Here is a 21,439-nt window from a genome sequence, read left to right on the forward strand (position 1 = left end):
ATTTTGTGTATAAATTTAATACATATAGTAGTATTTTGCAGGATAAGAGAGAGATTTGCCATACCCAAGGGAGGATGTACATATATTTGAAAAATGTTAGCATTTATGCACATCTGTTTCTAAACTCACTGTTATAAGTGGAGTTATAATACCTGTAGCAGCAAAGTGAGGTGATTAAAAGCATATGCCTTGAAGATAAGTAGACAGAAACATACTCAGTTTCCAGCTTAGGAACAGCCCAGCTGTGTAACCTTGAGCAAGCTGCTGTTTCTTCATTTGTGAAATGGAGATAACCAGAAACTTTATGCCATGGAGGAGTTTTGAGCATAAATGAGATAACAGACTTAATATACAGAGGTGCCTGACAGACACAAAACAAGTGTTTATGTTCCTACTCCTGTGGTCATTAATAAGAAACTCTGTTGGTTATCATAAATATATCTCACATTAGTCGTATGCTATAGTTATTGTCTGACATTCCCTGTAAATATGGAAGCATTTTTTCTGGGTTGCTGGTGATACAATGATACTCCATTTTATACCTGACTGAGCTTCTGATAAATTAGATCAAAAGAAAATTTTCTAGCATGAAAGAGCTGTGTGTATCAAAAAAGAAATATTAATAATAACTCCTTTCTCTAAGTACATTGTTTAAGCTATAGCAGAGAATCTGTGAATGATAGTGTCATTTTTGTGTGGTATTTGATTTTTTTGTTTGTATGTGGTATATCAACCACTATGGCAAGAAAACCCTAGCTCCAATTCAGTGAACAAATTAATAGTAATAGGAAAGTATCATATTACTGTACAACATATGTCTTTCTACCAAAAGAGAGACTTTTGAAGTAGGACATATTTAAGGTTCAGAACAGAATCAGGGAAGCACCTTCCAAGCTCATCTAAACTTAGTTAGCCCAAGCTTCACATTAAACAGCTTATAAGAAAAAATATATGGGAAGATGATATCTAATGATTATAGTATGTCAAAGTTTTACTGAGTTTACTTGATTTGAAATGTTTCTTTAAATATAGTTACTTAGGGATACTTCATCAATTAGAATATGGAATACAAAATAAACTAGCATCACTGAATATAGAATTGTTTATATCAAGGTATCCACTCCCTGAAAAAAAGGCCATTTGAAGATTTCAAAATTTGGACTGCTGTAATTAAGTGTACCTGAGAATAACTAATAAATATGGTCTGGAAGGTATCCAGTAGGGTTGTATGATCCCCACTTCATGTAAGACTTGGGGAGCAAAGTTAAAAATATTCACCAAGTTGTGTAAAGTGTCAATTAACAGAGACAAATGATGTGCTCTGACTAGGAAACGAAGAACAGCATTGAGCTCTTCGTGTCTCCCGTCAACAGAAAAGCAGGCATTCCAGACGCCCTGCCCGCTGAGGAGGTGCTGCGTTCACTTAATATCAATGTTTTGCATCAAAGTTTATCCCAGTTTGGAATTACAGAAGTCTCTCCTGAGGTATGTCATTGCATGGACAATTTCATTTAGACATTTGCGTGACTGGCAATGTTGGTGACCCAACTCCAAGAGGATTTAAGATGAAAGCTGTTCACTGCGTGTTATTTGTTAATAAAACTTTCCCCTGAGGGTCAGAATTCTCTGATCTTCACACTATATGTTTATCCCTTCAGGAAACTCATTTTCACATCAAAGTTCCATTTTTAAAAAAAAAAAAAAGATTTATTTATTTATGCATGCAGAACTGGGATACAGGTCAAAGGTGCAGGGGCAGTGAAAGGATTCACCAGAGACAGAGTGGGGAGCAGAATAGGCAGATCCATGAAGTACACTGCTGAGGGAAACAGCGGGCAAGACAAGAGAGGTCTGCTGTGCCATGTAGATCATCTCTAGAGCTGGAGATTGAACTTGCACTGAAGAGGCTGCAGCCAGCTTATAGTACCCTGCTTTAACCTGTTGTACCACCAGAGAGGCCAGAAAGTTCCACTTTTTAATACTTTCTTTCTAAAACTGCATGGCCTTGTAATTTAACTCACCCAGTAAATTATCTAGGAGAAGGTCATTTAGATATAGTTGTCAGATTACTTGAAGCTGAAATGTCCAAGAAATACCCTCAACTCTTTCTTCTTTGGCAGGTGCATTCCTTATTGACTTAACTGTCGAAATAGTCATCAGATATTCACTTTTCCCACAGATTTGGGATTTATTTAAAATGTATTTTTTAACTTCTGTTAAGAAATACATTTTAAGAACCATGAATTTTTTTTCATATGTTTATGTTTTCCAAATTTGACATTTTATAATTTCACCCCCACCTCCACTCTCACTCGTGGAGTGAATCTTGTCCCTGTTTGACTTTGACTCCATCCCATTCTACCAAATTTGCTAGAAGACACATCATCCTAAACATTAAATATACATAGAACTAGACCTTGAAAAAAAACGTGAACATTATATAGATATAGAAAGTAAGGCATATAAGTTAAGTGGACAAAGCCAGAGAGGTATAAAGCAACATTTAAATCTAGATATCACAATTCCTACTCTGTTCTTCTTAGTGGCAAAGTATATTAACTCTCATGTCAGTAAATATCACAGGAGGGGTATGAAAAACTTTGGTACAAGACGGAGTTAGAATCCTAAAGCCGGTGCTTAAGATGTCCTTAGTCAGATGACTTACCTGTGAGATTAAGTCCTACTGCATAGGGCCTTGGTTTCTCTGAGCATCTGTTTTTCCACATCAAAATGGGTGTAGTTAAAAAAAATACTAGTAGGCATTGTCTTTACCTTATAGACTGGCTATGCACTAAATTTTAAAAAATATATGTGGAAATCACCATAAAACATGGGCATTGGACAAATAAAATTCAAATGTGAGATGGATTGGCAGAAAGAAAATGTATTCCTGCTATATCCAGGATCCTTCTCTGGTTTCTGAAATGCTACGTAATCAAGTCTGGGTTTCTTACTGTGGTCCATGATCTTTAGTGTGTTGGACTTTATAATCATTGAGTAAGACTCTCCTCATTTATGCTTCAGCAATTCCAAACTTAGTAAGGACCATCGTAGGGCTTGCTGTTTCTTCCTGCCTTGATTTTGCATGTGTTGGCCCATTCATGTACCTCTTATGTTGCAAGATCAGTCTTCTCTAGAGTAAATCTTCCCCTTGTACCTCCACGGTCATGGGGCCTCATTGCTTTGTATGGTCATTGGTCTTCAAGTTCATCTGTGCACTGTAGACCTCTTGAGAGCATGGCCATCCATTTTATCTGTGATCTTGGTGCCTTTATTCAGTTACCTGGCTTCCAATGTCAGAAATGTCAAAAAATGTAAATGAAATAACAACCAAATTAATGAAACAAAATTTAAAAACTTTCAGCTGATGAATACAGGGCTATGATAAAGTTACCTCATAGTGAATCAAGGTTTGGAGGAGGCCTAGTGTCTGAGGATTCCAAGAAGCCTCTTTCTCTGTTCTTGTCTTCAGTAAGAAAGAATTCAATGTCAAGGTCAAAGTTACAGAAATGCAAGAGATTTATTGATGGATAGGAAGGAAAACAGGAAAGTTCTCTGAGTGGCAAGGAGTCCCAAATGAGTAGCCAAATGGAAGGCCAGGAAAACTTTCCAGTGGAGAGAGGTCTGGGTGGGTCACTCCTGAAGTGGTAAGAAATAGGTGCTTATATGGGTATAGTAGGGAAGAAGTTGCCATTGGGTGGGCGCATTTGTGTCTCTTGCTGATCCCATTGGCTGCCCCCATGGGGATCTCCTAGGCTTCCTAGATCCAGAGTATGTGGGGTTTTCCTAAGACCCAAAAGGTTCAATGGGTTTGCCCACATTACCTGGCCTACCTCTCTGAACCTAGCTCTAGCCAATTGCTTTAGCATTGTTACTATGTTGGTGTTCTGGACAGGGGTGGTGTCCCTTCCTGGCCTGTATTGTTCTCTGATCAGACTGATAAATAGACTTGGGTTCTTGGGGCACTCTGTTTCTAACTGACTTGCCTTTACCTGTTTCCTTACTTCCTCCTTCAGTAGTGCCACAGGTGCTTTAAGGAAGAAGTGGGTACCTCATGCTTCAGAGAGGCCAGAACAAAGGATCAGCATGATATTAAACACCCAAGCCCACTCCCTACCTACATGTGACTCCAAAAAGGGCTTCCTTTTTATCACACCAAGCCCCATTCTCACAGTCCAGTCTCTTTACAGACAGACTTGCCCAGGACAATTCCTCCTTGAATTAAAAAAGAAAACAAAACACCAGATTAAATTATGCTGCTTCCTGTAAGCTTTCAGTGAATAATTCAAACATTCCTCCCTGTTGTTTTAAATACCAGATATAGTGCTATAATAGCTCCGTGATTCATTTGTGAGCCAGACAAAGAGAAGCTACACCATACAAAAAGACTAGTTAAAATCAAGATATGAAGGTCCACCAACACACCCCAGCCTGGTGAAGGTGAAGAGCTTAGCTTGACAGCCTATCACTAACCATTAGCCCCACCCACACCCACACCCCTCCCAACAACCAGCAGCCACAGCCTCTAGTGTACTTGAATAATGAAAGAAAATCTGCTGGTCAACATGTGCTATTTTCATAAAGCGTGAGCATCTAGAAATCTAGGATATTTTACATGGTAGGAGACTAGAAAGTGTTCTAATTGCTAATGAGGAGTGTTATCAAGGACACGTGGATTGCATGAGCCTTTTGTTCAGGCACTTCTCGGATGGCCAGGCATCCCCTCTACCCAGAAGCTCTAAGTGCCGAGACAGGAGAAAGCTGTTGCCCTGCACAAGGGCCCTCACGGTGGGGTCCTCAGGACACACAGGAGCAGGGATACTGCACAGCTGTGAACACACATCTGTCGACAGTTGTTTCAAGCTGGTTCGTGGAATTCTGTGAGTTTCCCCATTAACTTATTCATCTTCGTGGGTAATGTTTAATAACATCTTATGACTCAACTGATTCCTTCACATTTTTATCCCAAAATTATAGCTCTGCTAAGGCAGCATATTTAGCAACAGAAAAATGGAATATTGCAATCCTGTTTTTCATCCTTCACAGGAATTACAGAATATTATGAATGATGTCTCAGAGCATCTATTCTTAAGCTTTTATTAATTACTTTCAGGAAAGAATGTTTTTGTTGTTATCATTTCCTTATTTGCTTGATTTTTCTTTGACATAAATGACTCTTGGGAAACAAACAAACAAACAAAACTACAAAGTAGAGAATTACTTCTGTTTATTTTCTGTTTCCCTTTCTAATATAAGTTTCTTGGGAGAGAAGATATTACTCTTTTTACATATCTTTATGTAGTACCTAAAATGTTGTAAGCATTCAAATATTATTTTAAGATTCTCATAAAGATAAAACTAGACTTCTTCTTGCCTAATAGTCAAATCTCAGGGAAATAAAGTGCTTTATGTCACTTTCTAATTTTAAATGTTTTTATAAAGTTCATTAAAATAATAAGTTCTACACTGAGGCTGAAAACAGGAGTTAGAATTTCACTGTGCTGGTTCAGCTGCAAATTACTCCAGTTTCACAGGACTTCTATTTCAAAGGAGGAAGTTAGCTTCTTTAAATACAGACTAATGTGCCATCTGTTACTTTCACAGAATATTTGCCACGGCAAATAAATATAAATCATAATCCCCCAGTTCAGTGATGTTCCTGTAGAGTAAAAGCCGTCGCTGGTTATCTAAGTTACAGACCTGGCTGTGTAGTGCAACCAACCTAGGATTGACATATGTCAGCTCATTCAGCCCAAATTGTTCTGGTAGATAAGAGACAGGAAGGGTGGCATCTACGTAACACTATCACGTTTTATACATACATCTCATTTATCTGTCTATCAATTAGCTGGCCAGTTTATAAAATTTCTACTTCAGCCTTATTCTTTTTGCTTCATTTCCCCTCAAAGATGTCTTCCAAAGTCTGTGTCATCTCCCTTAGCATTTACACTCTCTCCCCACACTGGGGATTAGAATTGATTTTTTAAAAAATTGGACAAAATGTGGTATGGTAAGAGTGAGGGCCCGAGGGGACGCAATGGAGCATGGTGGAGGATAACTGGGGTACTGGTAGTGAGCATGGTGTGAAGATATGCATTTGTGGGGTTTGGGGTCTAGCACCCCCAAAGATGTAGTGATGTATACCAACTTTACCTAAAAAATATGATTTCAAATAAACAAATAAACACATAGATACAGCTAGAAAAATATGGTGTCTTTGTTACCAATGCAGGGAATGCTGTATGTTTTAAATAATAAAATGAAACAATGTCCAACAACTTCCTTCACCCTTTAACCAGGTTAAAGGGCAAAATGTGACACTCTAGAAATAAGCTAACAAGATGGCAGATAAGGTAGTTCGGGTTCACCCAGTGAGGGAACCTTGGAATTATCGAACCTTCAGTGCCCTGAAAAATACAATGGCATAGGTTGACTGTCTGCAAAGGTTAGATTGGAGATTCCTTTGATTTCTAATTTTTTTACTTGCGGGATCTGGACTCCAAACTTTTCCATTTATTACCCTGCCCTTATCAAGTCTTTTAGATCTCTGTACAAATATAGTAGTGCTCAGCAGGAATAGCATGACTCAGAAGGAAATCTATTTACCAAGAAAGTACAGTGACTAAGTTCTAGGAGTTCAAAACATGTATCTCTCTAACGAGGGGTTTGAGGGTGGGGAGGGAAGTTAGTTCTCCCATCACCACTGTTTGATTAAAAAAGAAAACAAAGCAGATTTGTCTTAAGTAGAAAGGAACATACTGATATTTCAGGAGGGGTGGCATTATGGCAGGAGAAAAGAAATGAACCAAAAATCAGGTTAGAAACACAAAATCTCTTTCCACCCACATAACCACCCCTTTTTTCCAAATTTTACAGGAACTAAAGCTTAGATCCTCATACTTAAATTTGACAAGTTTATGCTTCTTATTTGAAGGCTTAACTAGTTTGCTTTTATAGCAAGCAATAAATGCTATTTAGTTGCCTTGCAAAAAAAAAAAAAAAGCACCCCGCCCCCCATTTCCAATTTATACTTGAATTCTACAGAAGTTTTCTTGACTATCTGCCATGTTTATAGAGACTGGGATACAACATGATCTCACCAAAGTAAAAGAATAAAGGACGAGTTGCTACCTGTACCCAGGATAACTTTTCCAACGGAGTAATTGCCTTCTAATCATCTCATCAAGTATTTTCAGGATCTTCATCATCTAACAATTTACATATCTTTAAGATAGATCTTAAGATCATTTCTTCTATCTTTGAATTTCTCTATGTCCTAGAAATTAGGCAAAAATCTTAGAGTGAGCACAGCAACTGTTTACAAATGAAGGAAACAGAAACTCAACTGCATCTAGCACAAGTCTTTCTCAAGTGGGTTTGTAATCACAACTGAACTCAGAGTCCTTTCGGTTCTGTCTTGATCAACTCCCACCAAGACTCATTTGAGTTCCAAGATGAAAGTTGTCGTATACTATTTTTTCAAGGAACTATTTCTTTTTTGTCTGATTCACAAACACTGAGTGGATGTTAGTTTTCAAACTAGTTGGAAAATAATAATTTCAAGCTTTAATATCCACAAGGACAGATTTTGCCTAAGCCTTTCCATTCTATTTTATTTCATTGAGACAAGTAAGGTTTGTCATTCCTTAGCATTCTGCGGGGTGATAAGAATTACAGTTAGGTGGCATTTCAGCTCGACATAGTTGAAGCCAGGCTCAAACCGGTGGCTACTGTAAGCTGTGGAATGCATCTGCTGGCGTGACAAAAGTGACCCCCATTCTCCAGGGCTTCTCTCGATGTGACTTTTCATCCTTCCATAGCTGTTGCTCAAGGTTTTTCTTAGTCCTTGGAGAGAATAGCTAAAGATAGACAGGCACTCTGTACAGAAAAAGGAAAAGGCAGCCCTCAATAAAATGGAATTTTAGATGAGTTGAGCATCTGACTTGATTTAGAGTTTAGAATATTTTCCTCATTGTGGACCATTGGTTTCGAATTTCAGTACCTTTTACTGTATTCTATAAATTTCACAGAAGTATAAGACGTAATTGCATTCTAAAACTTGAATTTAGTAGATGGTCTTTTTGTTTTACTTATTTTATATATATGTATATATATATATTAATATATTACATTAACATTGGTTTGTAACACTGTATATGATTCGGGAATATAAGAGCCCACCTCTTCAGATGTAGGTTACCACACCACACCCATGTGCCTTCCAAAAAAAAAAAATGGTTAAAATAGAATTACAAACCTCACTCACATCCTATTCATGCTTCTTCTCTATCCTTCCATCCCTCCCCCCAAAGAAGTGAGCAAACAAATCAGAATAATGGAAATTCTTTACTTCACTTTTTATTACCCTAGACCTTACAAATAATCCTGGATGTTTTGGGTGGTCCCTGCTGCTCTAAATAAACTATAATATTCTAACAGTTGATATGGTGAAGGCAGTACTTTAATTAGAATTTGCCAAAGTAGACAGTGTTTTCTTTTTTTTTAAGGTTTGATCCAAGAGGGGGAGAGTAGGAGTCCTGATATTGTCACTCTGTTCAGTCACACGTGAGATTTTGTTGGCACCTGTTTCAGTTTTATCTAAAAGTTAAAGAGCAGAATTACAGCACAGAAAGCAGGGTGTTGGTGTTGTGGGAGGAGATTAAAACAGAGGAAGAAAGCTTCCGAAACAATTTCTTCAAAACAGAGAGAAACAGAACTCTCTTACCTATGAACCAGGTAGTTTCCAGGAGCTACTGTGAGGGACCCCAGATGCCAGGCTGGGCAGGCTTGCTCCTGTATGAGAGATAAAATAATCTCGTAATGTCTGAGGACGGCAGTCCGCTGTCTTGCATCAGTTTGAGAAGCAGCTCTGTCAGCAAGGGATGTAGGTGTGTTCCACTACACAGAATGGAATAAAGCTAAAAATATGTTTAGTGTCTGATAAGAACACCAGTCTGCTCGAGCTTTCATTTAACATCGGACTTTCTGTTTTGCTTTTAAAGAAAAATGTTTTGCAAGGGCAGCATGAAGCGGACAAAATCTGGAGCAAAGAAGGATTTTATGCTGTTGTCATTTTTCTCAGCATCTTTGTTATTATAGTAACGTGTTTGATGGTAAGTTTGCTTCTTTATATATTTTCTCCTTTGCTGATCCCACTGCTTAGTGCTTTTGGCTACGCTCCCATTCAAAAGAATGTTCAAAAGATCCAGAGCAGAAGCAGGGTTGTGATCCTGTTAGAGCAGGAATATTTCATATCTGAGAGCAGAATGAGAGTTAAAGGGAAATCTATGGAACTATGAATTCTGACTTGCCAAATAAGGTTGTAATTGCACTTAGGCTTTTAGTAACTTGATCAACCCTAAGACTAAAGCTTTAGAAAGCAACTCCCCAAGGTCACTGAAGCCTCCTGGTCAACAGTTTCCTGGGCACACTTTGGACTGACTTTATTTCTTCTTCTTTATTGTCTTTGTGGAACTCAGGAAAATTTTTTTTAAATAAGTATGTCTTAGAGAGTAGCGTACTCCTTAAAGAGTGGTTCATAGACTCAATTTTAATGGGGCTTGAAAGGATTCTGTGAAATTCCAGGCATGAAAAAGAGATGATTGTAATCTTAAAGACTAAGCAACCCACTACCAAGTAATTTTTTAGGTGCATGAGTAATATAAAAAGTATATACTGTAATAGCTCTGTAAATTACTGAATTATAAATGTGTGTTATTAAAAGTATATTTCTAATAAAAACTAGAACCCCAAAGAAGCTTAAACCAACTAACCTAGGCAACTAACCTACTTGGTACTGAATGAGTTAACAGTTACTTCCAAATAGATGAAGACTTTTTATTATTTTGAAAATTTTGTGACATAACTTAAAATATTTGAAGTTTATCAATAAGTTTGAATATCTTTTTTCCCTGTGTGCTGTTAATATTGCACATTTAAGAAATATTCCTTCCCTAGTGTTTGAATATCTTTTTTCCCTGTGTGCTGTTAATATTGCACATTTAGAAATATTCCTTCCCTAGTGTTTAAATAGCCAAAAAAGACCTCAGACTTCTCATTCTTTCTTCAGTCAGTAATACTGCTGGGTGGCTCTCTGGATTTTAATCCTCTTGTACTCCCCCTGCTGGGATAGATTAGGGCTCAGTTTTGAAAGACAAAGGCAGAGTGAGTCTAAACTCTAAGAATCTAAGACAATTAAAGCCTTGATTTAGGTGATGATGGACGTGTTCCCTAGAGCCCAAAATACTGGACATGGTCAGAACACCCTCACACTTCCATCACAGCAAACACAGAGGCAGCTCCTATGGAACAGATAGTAAGAAAAAGGATTTACAAGAACTGTGCTACTATAAACAAAAGTATAATTTAAGAAATGAGTAAGAAAATGGACTTTCCTGTACTAAAGGATAGAAATTAAGGGAAAAGAGTTTAGAAAGAGAAAGCTGAATGTTTGTTGACATTGTGGCTGAGGTCACTCAGTATTTCATAGTGTTTTAGAGGATGAGATGCTTTTCTATGGTTAAGAACACTTTAAAATGTGCGGTTCTTTTCCTTAATACAGGTCATCTGAAGTGTGCTCTCTCCTCAGTCACAATTGGGATGTGTCTGTTCCACAGGTGAATAAAATGGAGATCATTTAGGGGGTAAATGAGTAAGATTGAGAAGAGCAAAAACAAGGATTGAAAGAGGGAAGTGTGAGCAAAGTCCTGAGCAGTCTTTGGGAAGCCAAAAACAGCAAGGTGGACAGATGTGGATGTTTCAGAGCCTGCATTTCTCCCTCAGGGAGTTATCAGTCTCCTGTGGGAAAGGAGCTTTATAGACACCCTCAAAGATTTGGGGCCTGGGACAACTCCTTTTCCAATACCTACAAAACACCTAAGTGGAATTCAGAAACCTAAGTCAGCTGCAAAGTTCCTAGAACAAATGGCGAAGGAATGTTTCAAACATCTAGGTGATTGTTGTCTTCCCGGTTGATAGTAGATGCGTCGTTTATTTCTGTCCACAAATTCTGTGGGCAAAGGGGGGAGCCAGACAGATGAGATCTTGTTTATGTAAGGGAGGCTCATATTCTAGGGAGGACACAGACAATAATTATGTTAACATTTTGAAAATCAAATAATGGGCATGCTATATGATTCCAAGTATGACATTCTAGAAAAGGCAAAACTCTAGAGACTTTAAGAAGATCAATGGCTGTCAGCGGTTGGGAGGAGAAGAGGAGTAGGAGTATATTTTTAGGGCAGTGAAACTATTCTGTATGGTACTGTTATGGTGAATAAATGGTAATTTTTACATTAATGAATAAATGGTGGATTTGTGAAAACCATAGAAAAGAAACAAAAAGTGTGAACCTTAATCTAGACTATGACCAACAGATAATTATAATATATCAACACTGGTTCATGAATCATAACAAATGCACCACACTAATGCAAGATGTTACTAATGAGAGAGGTTATTTAGGGAGAAAGGACTGTGTGAAACATTTCCTATTCTTTGTTTACTTTTTCTATAAACCTATTAAACTATTCCGAAAAAGTAAAACTAACTGATGGTCTTCATCGTGTTAAATGCCATAAAGAGATAACCGAATAGTGTTTAACAGAGCGATCAGACACATCCTCATGTTTCAGGCGGAGGGTACTGTGAATAGAAAAAGCAAGGCTGCAATAAACTTTGCCTCTCTGGGTTCAGGGAGGACAGTGGGAGCTGGATGTGGAAGCAGAGGCCAGAGGCCCAAGTATCCTGACATGTGTATTGAACAGGGCACATTCGCTGCTGGGGGTGAGTGGTGGGGTTAGAATGGGGTGAGGTATGGGGGCAAAGGCCTTTTCTGCAGGCTGTTATATTAGCCTAGTGAGAAAGAGACTCCCCTAGTCCAGGGGAGCTGGATATGGAGAAAAATAAAAGATTGAATTTCCTGCAAGTGGTCTTGCCTGGACTTGTTGCATACAGATTGACAAGGCACACAGAAAAAAATTAAAGCTGACCTTATTAAACTATCTTAGGTGGGGTTGCCATTCCCTGGGAGAGGGCACTAGGGAATGGAAGAGGAAGAGAAGCAGCACTTCTGATTTGTTTGACAATAGTTCTTGAATACATGAAAGAAAGTAGGGAAGGTAAACACTGTCAATTGTAATAAACCTTAATTAAAAATTGTGATGTGAAAGGGTCACTTAAAATACTAACAGAGCAGGCAGGAGGGGAATTAATATTGATAGAAAAACAGAAGCTTCCTGATAGGATTAAGAGGAAGTTAACATTAGCTGATGCATGTGTGGACAAGTCAACACTACACAGTTAGGGATGTTAAAGTGACTCACTAAAATGAGCTTATCTCTGTAAATATTGTACTGTTCTTTGATCATGACCTTCATTTAAATTTCAGTTTTTCACTTGGATCTCTCAGCAATAGTTATTTATCTATCATTCTTGTGATTCTCACACATATATTCTGATTTCCCATAATTTTGTAGACCCATGGCAAAGAAAAGATATAATTCAGAATTTTCCCTCTGGTTTTAACTATGTTTTTGCAAGATCAAAAATATTCCATACTTTTGAAAATAGACCATATAACCTAGAAATGAAAAGCATGTGGTTTCATTATGAAATTGTATAGGTAAATTGCTGTCATGAAGGATTAGATGTGCTATTATAACAACAACAGAAGGCTTGGCAAAATTTTTGAAAAGTGGCATATTGTTTATTTTCTTTAAAGTAAAAGAAATTATATATGTTGGCATGCATAAAATTAGACACGCATGACATTTTCAAATGTGTGACTTATTTAGCGCCTCTTAAATGTGAATGTGGAGTGGGTGGAGCGACAAATAGACAAATACAATTTTCCAAGAAAAAATGTGTGGGCAACTTCCAATCCATTCAGTCTGTTTTAGGTGGAGGAAGTTCATTACTAAGAGTTCTTAAACTTGAATAAGTAATAGAAAGAACACATTTTATCATCTAAATTAGACCTTCAAAAGTGCCTGGAGCTTTATTAACAAGTGCAAAAGTATTTTTGAAATGTAGAGATGTCATAAACCTGAATGCTTCTGGAAAACAATTTTAGAAAAACATATAAAATGTTATTTTAATCAGTAAAACCTTTGGCATGTGAGCCCCGTGGAAAGGACATCCCTGTGTCATACAAAGAGTTTCTCTGGTTAGGAGCTTGGTAGGTGAGGCAGGAGATCCCAAATTGATGCCTGCTACATCTGAGTATCACACAGTAAATACATAGCAGAGGTGCCAAAAATAGCCACATTTCTAAGTATTGAGAGATATACGACCAGATGCTTAACTGGAATAATTTGGATTCAGAACCATTTTCCAAAGTAGAAATATATCTCAAACTAATTTTTAATTTTTTCAGCATTAAAAGTCATTTAACTAAGAATACAAGTCTCTACCACACTAATAAAATATCTGTAGTAATGATTAGTTTCTTCCATTTACTGCATACTTCATGGTTCTAGATTGATTGTCTAACGCTAAATATTGAATATATTCTAAACCACTTCATTGAGGTATGATTGACATACAAAAAGCAGCACATATTCTATGTATCTGACTTAGAGAATTTGAAATAAGTATAGACTTGTAAAATATCACCATGATATATGCTAAAAGTATATTTATCACCCACTAAATATTCCACCTGCCCTCTACTGATTATTACTATGTGTTTTAACAACACTTTATACAAACTCTACCCTCTTAGCAAATTTTTAAGTTAACATTACAGTATTATTAATTATGGACTATGTGCATAAACACCTAGTGTATTTTAATTTCTGAATTTTATTGATAAGAAAACTAAGATTCAGAGGAGATAAGCAGGATAAAGAACACAAAGAATAGGTGTGGGAGGGGGAGGAAAGGAGTGACTTTGTGGTTTCCTTAAATTTCATCACTTCAACTTGTGCATGTCCTGTAGGTGAGAATGCCTATATTAAGCCAGAGACATTTTTCAATGGATTCTGGTGGAAGACTGTGGGACTCTGGTGGTGGGCACAGTGGAGGAGCATCATTCATCTGCAAAGGGTGAACCTTTGCCCCTAAAATTTATACAGTGCTGTAAATCAACTGGACCTCAATAAGCATAATTTGAATAAGTGAATGAGTGAATAAACAAAGCAGAGACATATAGTCCTTGTAGAACCAATATGGGTCACACCCTATCTGCTGCTTGATCCTTGATATTCAGTACCAGATGTAATTATTACATTCTGTCTCTTCAGGAAGCTTTGGGTTCCCAGAGGACAGAGTAGAGTGCTACTTTGCATTCAAGATATCTTGTTTCAGGAATGTAATAGTAATTGATACATGTTGGTTCAACTAAAAAAATGAATAAATGAATTTTTTTTTCAAAAAGAACTAAAGGGGTGCTTTTAATCCACAAAAGGAGGACTTGAAACAATGATAAGGTTCACATCTGCTGCAGATATGATTTCAAAGTCAATCTTTAAGAATAATAGTTAGCCATGAAGGTGGTATGTTGTAGAGAGCAGAGTGATTCTTTGTTCCCTGTTTTCTCCTATAGAAAGATGCCTTTTTATGCAGAGAGGAACGGCTGTCAGATTTATTAAAATGCTGGATGACAGCACTTCTGCTCATCCAAAACTTGCATAAAAACAGTGGAGCATGCAGTGAGGACATCTATCTGGTCAAAAATACACCTTTTTTTTTCTCTTTCTCCCCAAAATGGTAAATCTGATTATCTTTATGTTATGAACTTAAAATATGGGGGAAATTATTTTAAAGATTTATTTATTTGTGCATACAGAACTGGGGAACAGGCCAGAGGTGCAGGGGCAGTGAGAGGATTCATCAGAGACAGAGTGGGGAGCAGAACAGGCCGGCTGATGAAGTACACTGCTGAGGGGAGCAGCGGGCGGGTCAGGAGAGGTCTGCTGTGCCATGTGGATCACCTCCAGGGCAGGTGGGGATCAAACTCATGCTGAAGTGGCTTTAGATTCTTAGTGCTGTGCTTTAACCCCCTGCACCACCAGGGAGGGCTCAAAATATGGAGGCAAATGGTTTGTGAGTCTGTAAGTACTTATAGCATGAGGTATCTTTTTGCTCATAAATATTCAGTACTAGAACCATTGTTTCTATAATTTTAGTAAAATATCTCGTTAGTGTTTTTTTTTTTTTTAAGTTTCTGTGACAGCTAAAAAGACACTACTCCAAAGAGGAAATGCAGACAGCCAACAGCATATGAAAAAATGTTCAACATAACCTGTAAGAAAAGAAATGCAAATTAAAACCACAATGAGTTATCACCTCACCCCAGTGAGGATGGCACATCTTAAAACAAATAGCAGTAACAAATGTTGGTGAAGATGTGGAGAAAAAGGAACTCTCCTGCACTGCTGGTGGGAATGCAAACTAGTAAAACCATTATGGAAAACTGTTTGGAGTTTCCTCAAGCTGCTAAAAATGGAGTTTCCATATGACCCAGCAATCCCACTCCTAGGTATCTACCCAAAGGACACAAAAACACTGATTCAAAAAGATACCTGCACCCCCATGTTTACTGCTGTTTTATTTACACTAGGAAAGAATGGAATCAACCCAAATGCTCAAAAGTAGATGACTGGATTAAAAGATGTGGTACATATACCCAATGGAATATTACTCAGCAGTCAAAAAAGATAAACTCATGTCTTTTGCAGCAATATGGATGGAGCTGGAAGGGATCATGCTTAGTGAAATAAGCCAGAAAGAAATAGAAAAATACCACATGGTTTCACTCATAGCAGGAGCATAAAGGACCGGGGGAGAAAATAATGATAATAATGAACAACTCTATACAAAAAGAGACATTTTATGGGGTGGAGTGGGGAAATGGGATAAAAAATGAGGACAGGGATGTGAACAGAACTATGGTGATGGCACATGGGTGAATTGGTGATGGGAAGTCTATGGGGATTACAATTGAGATGGAAAAAGTCACAAAATGATGTAAAAATAAACTATGATAATAATAATAATAATAAATGATTCTATGGTCTAAAGCCGCACCAGAAGTGATTAAGAGGTAGAAAGTACGAAAACACCTGCAGGTTAGAACTGCATTAGGGCTTGGCTCTGACACATCTAACTGCTGACTATGGACAAGCCACATCATTTAGCTACACCGCAATTTCCTTAATTCCTATTAAGTCAGAAGGGCCGCTAGTGACCATTCTAACTTTTATTCCCTCTGCACCCCTAGTTAAAAAGTCACTAAACATACACTTATTCCCTACCCTTTTATTCGTTTCTTATTTTGTTAAACAGACTTTTTTCAATGAATGTATTTGGATAATATTGGACAATTATATTCTAAGGTTTTCCTGAAATAAAATTTTCAAGGTATTTATTTCCTGCACAATTTCAGGCAAATTTTTTCCTAGTGTAGTCATGGTAGGATTAGAGGGTGAGGGAAGGACTATTTGCATGAACTATTAGAGTAAATGTGATTGGAAAGTGCTGGGAAAGTCCTCTTCCCTAAAATAGCACTCATTCAGTTCATGGATGCCAGAAACTAAACAGGAGAGGTCAATGGACCTAAAATATTTTAAAATGCAGCTACCCTCATTGCTATAATTGAAGACAATAGATTAAGTCACCTACTTCATGTGCGTTAACTTATCAAGTCCCTTCTTGAGGATAGAGGTAAAGAAACCATGAGGTCATTTGTTTCTGCAACAACTGGAATAGAATAGTCAGCATCAAAAGAAGAGGAAAAATATCAAATCATTATGTTGTACACCTTAGACTTATACAATGTTATGTTTCAATATGCCTCCATAAATCTTGAACAAATAAAACCAAAAAAAATAAGTAAGTAAGAAGGTGGGGGGGAGGCCCTTCTGACTTCATAGGATAGGGAAGAAAAAACAAACAAAACTGAGGATAGTAAAGACAAACCACTCACCTAAGTTTGGTGCATGGAGTGTCCAGGCAATCAGTACAGTTCTTGTAGAATTTAAAAGTTAAAACTTTCATGTTTGAATTGAATTAGTCACTCTAGAAAGAGCTGATCTTCTCAGAGGAATGTGTGCTTTTGATTTTTTTTCAACATGCACTAAAAATGGAAAAGAGAAAGGGGTCAGAAAGAAAATCTGATATTCTAAAATTTGTTGATAGATGACTAAACTATTTTTGTGTTTATCAGAAACTCAAGTTAATAATATGGGCAATGTAGATATTTACCAACATAAGAAATTATGGTTTAGAGCATAACTATTCTTTCATTAATATTTTGGAAGACTTTCTTCTTACATATTATATTGGTTATAAGTCTGCTTTCATAAATGTCATAAGCCCATATTTCACGACTATTCCTTCTATGAATCTTCCATGTCAGTCATTTTAAGCAAAAAACTGACATGAGTTCTAACTGACATATGGCATTTTTATCAATTAGCCAAATATGCTTTTAAATATATTTGAGGAATAGGGGCCTCCCTGGTGGTGCAAGGGGTAAGTCTCAGAGCTATGAAGCTGTCTGCAGCCACTGCAGCAGGAGTTTGATCTCCATCTAGGGAGGTGACATGGTGCAGCAGACCTCTCCTGTCTCAACCGCTGCTGCCCTCAGCAGTATATTTCAGTAGATCACTTGTTCTGCTCCCCACTCTGTCTCTAGTGAATCCTCTCACCGCCCTCCACACACACACCTCTGGCCTGTCCCCCAGCTCTTGTATGTATAAATAAATAAATCTTATATATATATATATATATATATATATATGCTCTTATATATATTTGATATTTGAGGAATGGATTCATGTACATATACACTTGATCTTTATGTGCACCATGACTAAAAACCCCAAGTCTACCCTGTAGGATATATCCGGGTACCACAAAACTGAAAAACTTCCAAAGGCTTTGCTTACTTGTGGACCATTAAATCTTTACTTTGTTTTCTAGTTTGGGGTGGAAGTCATGCTTTTTTGTTGACAGTGAAAAAAAAGTGACAGGAGGCTTCCTATCTCCTTCCATAGATTCTTTACAGATTAAAAGAAAAATTTCAGCGTTCCTTGAGACAAGATAAAGAGAAAAACCAGGAAATCCACCTTTCACCCATTGCCCTACAGCCCACACAGTCAGAGGCAAAGACGGTCAACAGCATGGTCCAGCCTGAGCAGGCGCCGAAGGCACTGGACGTGGTGGTCGATCCTCAAGGCCGACACACTCCTGAAATCAAAGCCACTACCTCGGTCTGCCCTTCTCCTTTCAAAATGAAACCCATAGGACTTCAGGAGAGGTAAGAGCTTTTCTGTATCCCCCGCATGTTGATTTCTTCTTAAAGAAAAAGAAGGCCCTTCCTGGTGGCGCAATGGGTTAGGACACAGCACTGCAAGGTAGCCACAGCCGCTTTCGCGTGAGTTCGATCCCCAGCCTCAGAGCTGATCCACATGGCGTGGCAGACCTCTCCTGACCCAACCATGCTCCCCTCAGTAGTGTACTTCATCGATCTGCCTGTCCTGCTCCCCACTGTCTCTGGTGAATTTTCTCACCCTCCCCCCTGCACTCCTGTTCTGTATGCATCAATAAATAAATCTTTTAAAAAAAGGAAAGGAAAGAAATCGGTTATTTAAAAAAAAAAAAAAGAAAGAAAGAAAGAAAGAAAAGAAAAGAATTCACAGGCTAAAAGAGGCCCAAACAAGAGACAATTGGAATGTTGGAGTAGAATCATAACACCCCGAATGGACACTGGGAAGAAGTAGTTTTTCTTGTCCTGCAAGTATCTAGCTATGTACTAAACAATGTTTTAGTGATCCTGCAAAACTGGCATAGACCCAAGTAAATGTCATCTTCCACTACAGTTCAGCTTCACAGTCATTTATACAATGCCCTTTGAGGACTACTGAGCTACCAGAGTGTAATCTTGTTTCATTGTCATCAAATAGAAAAACTGGGAAGGAACTTAGGTAGTCGCCACCAAAGATCACATGGTCTGGATCAGAAGGAAGTCTCTGCCATAATAGAATTTTATAGTTTCCCCTCTGCTTCCTTTGAGCAAAATAAACATTAGCCATCTCAAGGTCCATGCTGCGGTTTCTGTTATTTTACCCGTCTTGTGGCAAACACACTGACTCCTTTGCACGCGGAGCAAAGCCAGCCTACGAAAACTAGGATATGCCAAATACATAAATAAGAGGCTAGTTCTTTGCGTCCTCAAAAGTGTTAAGTAAGGTTTCCCTATAGTATTTCTAAGAAATAAGATATTTTGTGTTTTTATTTAAAGTGTGATTCATCCTATATCTAACATTTTACTTCTGACCAGCAGAGGTACTAAAAAGTTCTCAAGGTACATTCTCAGGATTCTTTTATTTTCCAACATCTCCATATTTTATCACTATCCTTCTTGGTTTGGGGTTTTAGATTATGTGTGTGTGTGTGTATTTATACATAAGTTTATATATATGCACACACACACATATATATACATGTTTTTATTTACTATATTTTTCATCACACACGCACACCTTTAGAAGAATGTATATGACTTGGAGTTTAAAGAAGTGCAGAAGACTGAGTTAATAATTCAGATTTCCTTAGAAGCACTGTCAAAGGACAATAAATGAAGTGAAAAGCAAGGAATTTGTTGCTGTGATCCAAAATCTTTTAAAGGGTGAATACCTTGATTCTGTAACAGAAAGAAAAAAGAGATTTCTATCAAGTCATTCGTCCTGCCTCCTCCCCACAAAATACTTGTTGGCTTCCTGATGGATCAATTTGGTCTGTCTGGGATTCTCTTACTTAGATAAGAGACTGCAGTCTGGAAAGACAGACAGGATAAATCCCCACCCTGAGGTTAGCCAGGATTCAGGAGAACAGGATTGTAGACCCATCTTTGCTAATTCTGTATTGAGTGGTCTCAGCTGTCCTGGCCTCCTTTTCTTCCTCTGTAACATGAAGGTTGACCTCTTGGCTTCTCTCAGACTCTTTTGCTCTTGTTGCACATGCTTGCTTTAAGCATTGATGTTTGCATCAAGGAGACAGAGTCTCAAGTTCAGGGTGGCAGGAAAACTCTAATATGAACAGTAAGGAGTGTAGAAAATAATAAAACTGACTAAAAAGTCAGACACAATCTTACTATCACACACCTCCATTTCTCAGCAAGTCTACTGCCCGATGACACCTTTTTCAGCATCCTGCACTTGGAGCAGTGGCTGCGCATGTTCGAATTTCAAGGTCTATAAGGTTACGAGTCCGTTCACGCTCTTAGTTGGAGGGCATGTTTGATGGGGAAAATATACTACAGTCTTGTTACGGGCACCCCAGTGTGAACTGGGCTCCCTGTCTGTGGGTCATCACCCACATACTTAAAATTTAGTGGTATTGCAGTCACACACAAAAGGGTCAATAATGGGTTTATTTACAAAAGGGGAAAGGAAGAAACAACCAAGGGAAAGAGAGAGAGTACAAGGTAACTAGAATATCTTACCGGCTAGGCTGACTGGAACTCTAGGAACAAACTAACTGATAGACTCAGTCATGCAATCCCAAGAGATATTGCCCAAGCAAGAGAGTCATTAGCAAAATGGCGCCATATTTATCCCCCAAAGTCCCAGAATGCCTGCTTAGCTCCACCCTTGGGTCCTCGCAGTGCTCTCCCTGGTACTTCTGGGAGTTGTAGTTTCCAGTCACTGGAGTAGGGGAGGGGGGTAGAGTCCAGAAAGCTGGAGTAAGGGGTGGAGTCCACAAGACTCTGCAGAGCTCCTTTAGGACATCCTTCCCCTTAACAGTCTCACTTGTCTTTGTGGTCCTCTTGTGGGACGCTAGTGAAGCAAGTACATAACCAGGTATCCTGCTCCAGGTCTACAAGCTTCCCTGCATCCCTGCTTGTCTCCCCCCTGCCCCTTCCATCCCACCACAGAGGAGGAGAAAGCAATCCCCTCCACCAGGACACCAGGGCCTCCCCTCCCAGGCTGCACACTTACTCCCTCAGTTTCCTCTATTTCCAACTGTAGTATCTCTGCTACTAGTATCCCTTCAACATAGAAATAGCTTCACTGAGATTAAAGGAACACCCTTAACCCAATTCCTCCTCTGCTTCTTGTCTTCCTTTTCTTTATATATATATATATAAAACAGCGTAAATTTTCTGCTTCATTGCTCTTCTCCAAAGCTCCACCTTCACTGCCTCTCACACACTCTTGCCAACTTTGTCACTGGCCTAACCAACAATTCCAAAATACTTTTCATTTCTCCTCTCATCTAATCAAGTGTCTACTTTCTTTCAAGTTTTCTCTTCCGTTGGGCTCCAAGATATTATTTTTCTGGTTGCTACCTTACTGCCCCTATACAAACTCCTTTTTCTCCTTAATTTCAGGGTTCCATCAGAGAACGAGGTCTGAGCTAGGAATCATTCACGGTAAAAACAGTGAGGGCAGAGTGGTTGTGGATGAATGACAGAGGAGGGAGAAGGAGTTTC

General features: G+C 38.3%; 1 protein-coding gene across 2 annotated transcripts in view; it reads left to right on the top strand.

The window, feature by feature from the left end:
* The window catches only part of PTPRR (protein tyrosine phosphatase, receptor type, R), a 219,786-nt gene that overhangs the window by 110,862 nt on the left and 87,485 nt on the right, over positions 1–21,439 (top strand). The window contains exons 4-6 of one of the 2 annotated variants that reach the window (XM_004675893.2): positions 1,330–1,485; positions 9,003–9,113; positions 18,000–18,262. In XM_004675893.2, the coding sequence (XP_004675950.1) occupies positions 1,330–1,485; positions 9,003–9,113; positions 18,000–18,262 (530 nt within the window). The remainder of the gene's footprint in view (positions 1–1,329; positions 1,486–9,002; positions 9,114–17,999; positions 18,263–21,439) is intronic. The other variant, XM_012720496.1, reaches the window with a different exon arrangement.

The sequence above is a fragment of the Condylura cristata genome, unplaced genomic scaffold (genome assembly GCF_000260355.1).
Source record: "Condylura cristata isolate star-nosed mole 26May11 unplaced genomic scaffold, ConCri1.0 scaffold00004, whole genome shotgun sequence".
NCBI classification, from domain to species: Eukaryota; Metazoa; Chordata; class Mammalia; order Eulipotyphla; family Talpidae; genus Condylura; species Condylura cristata.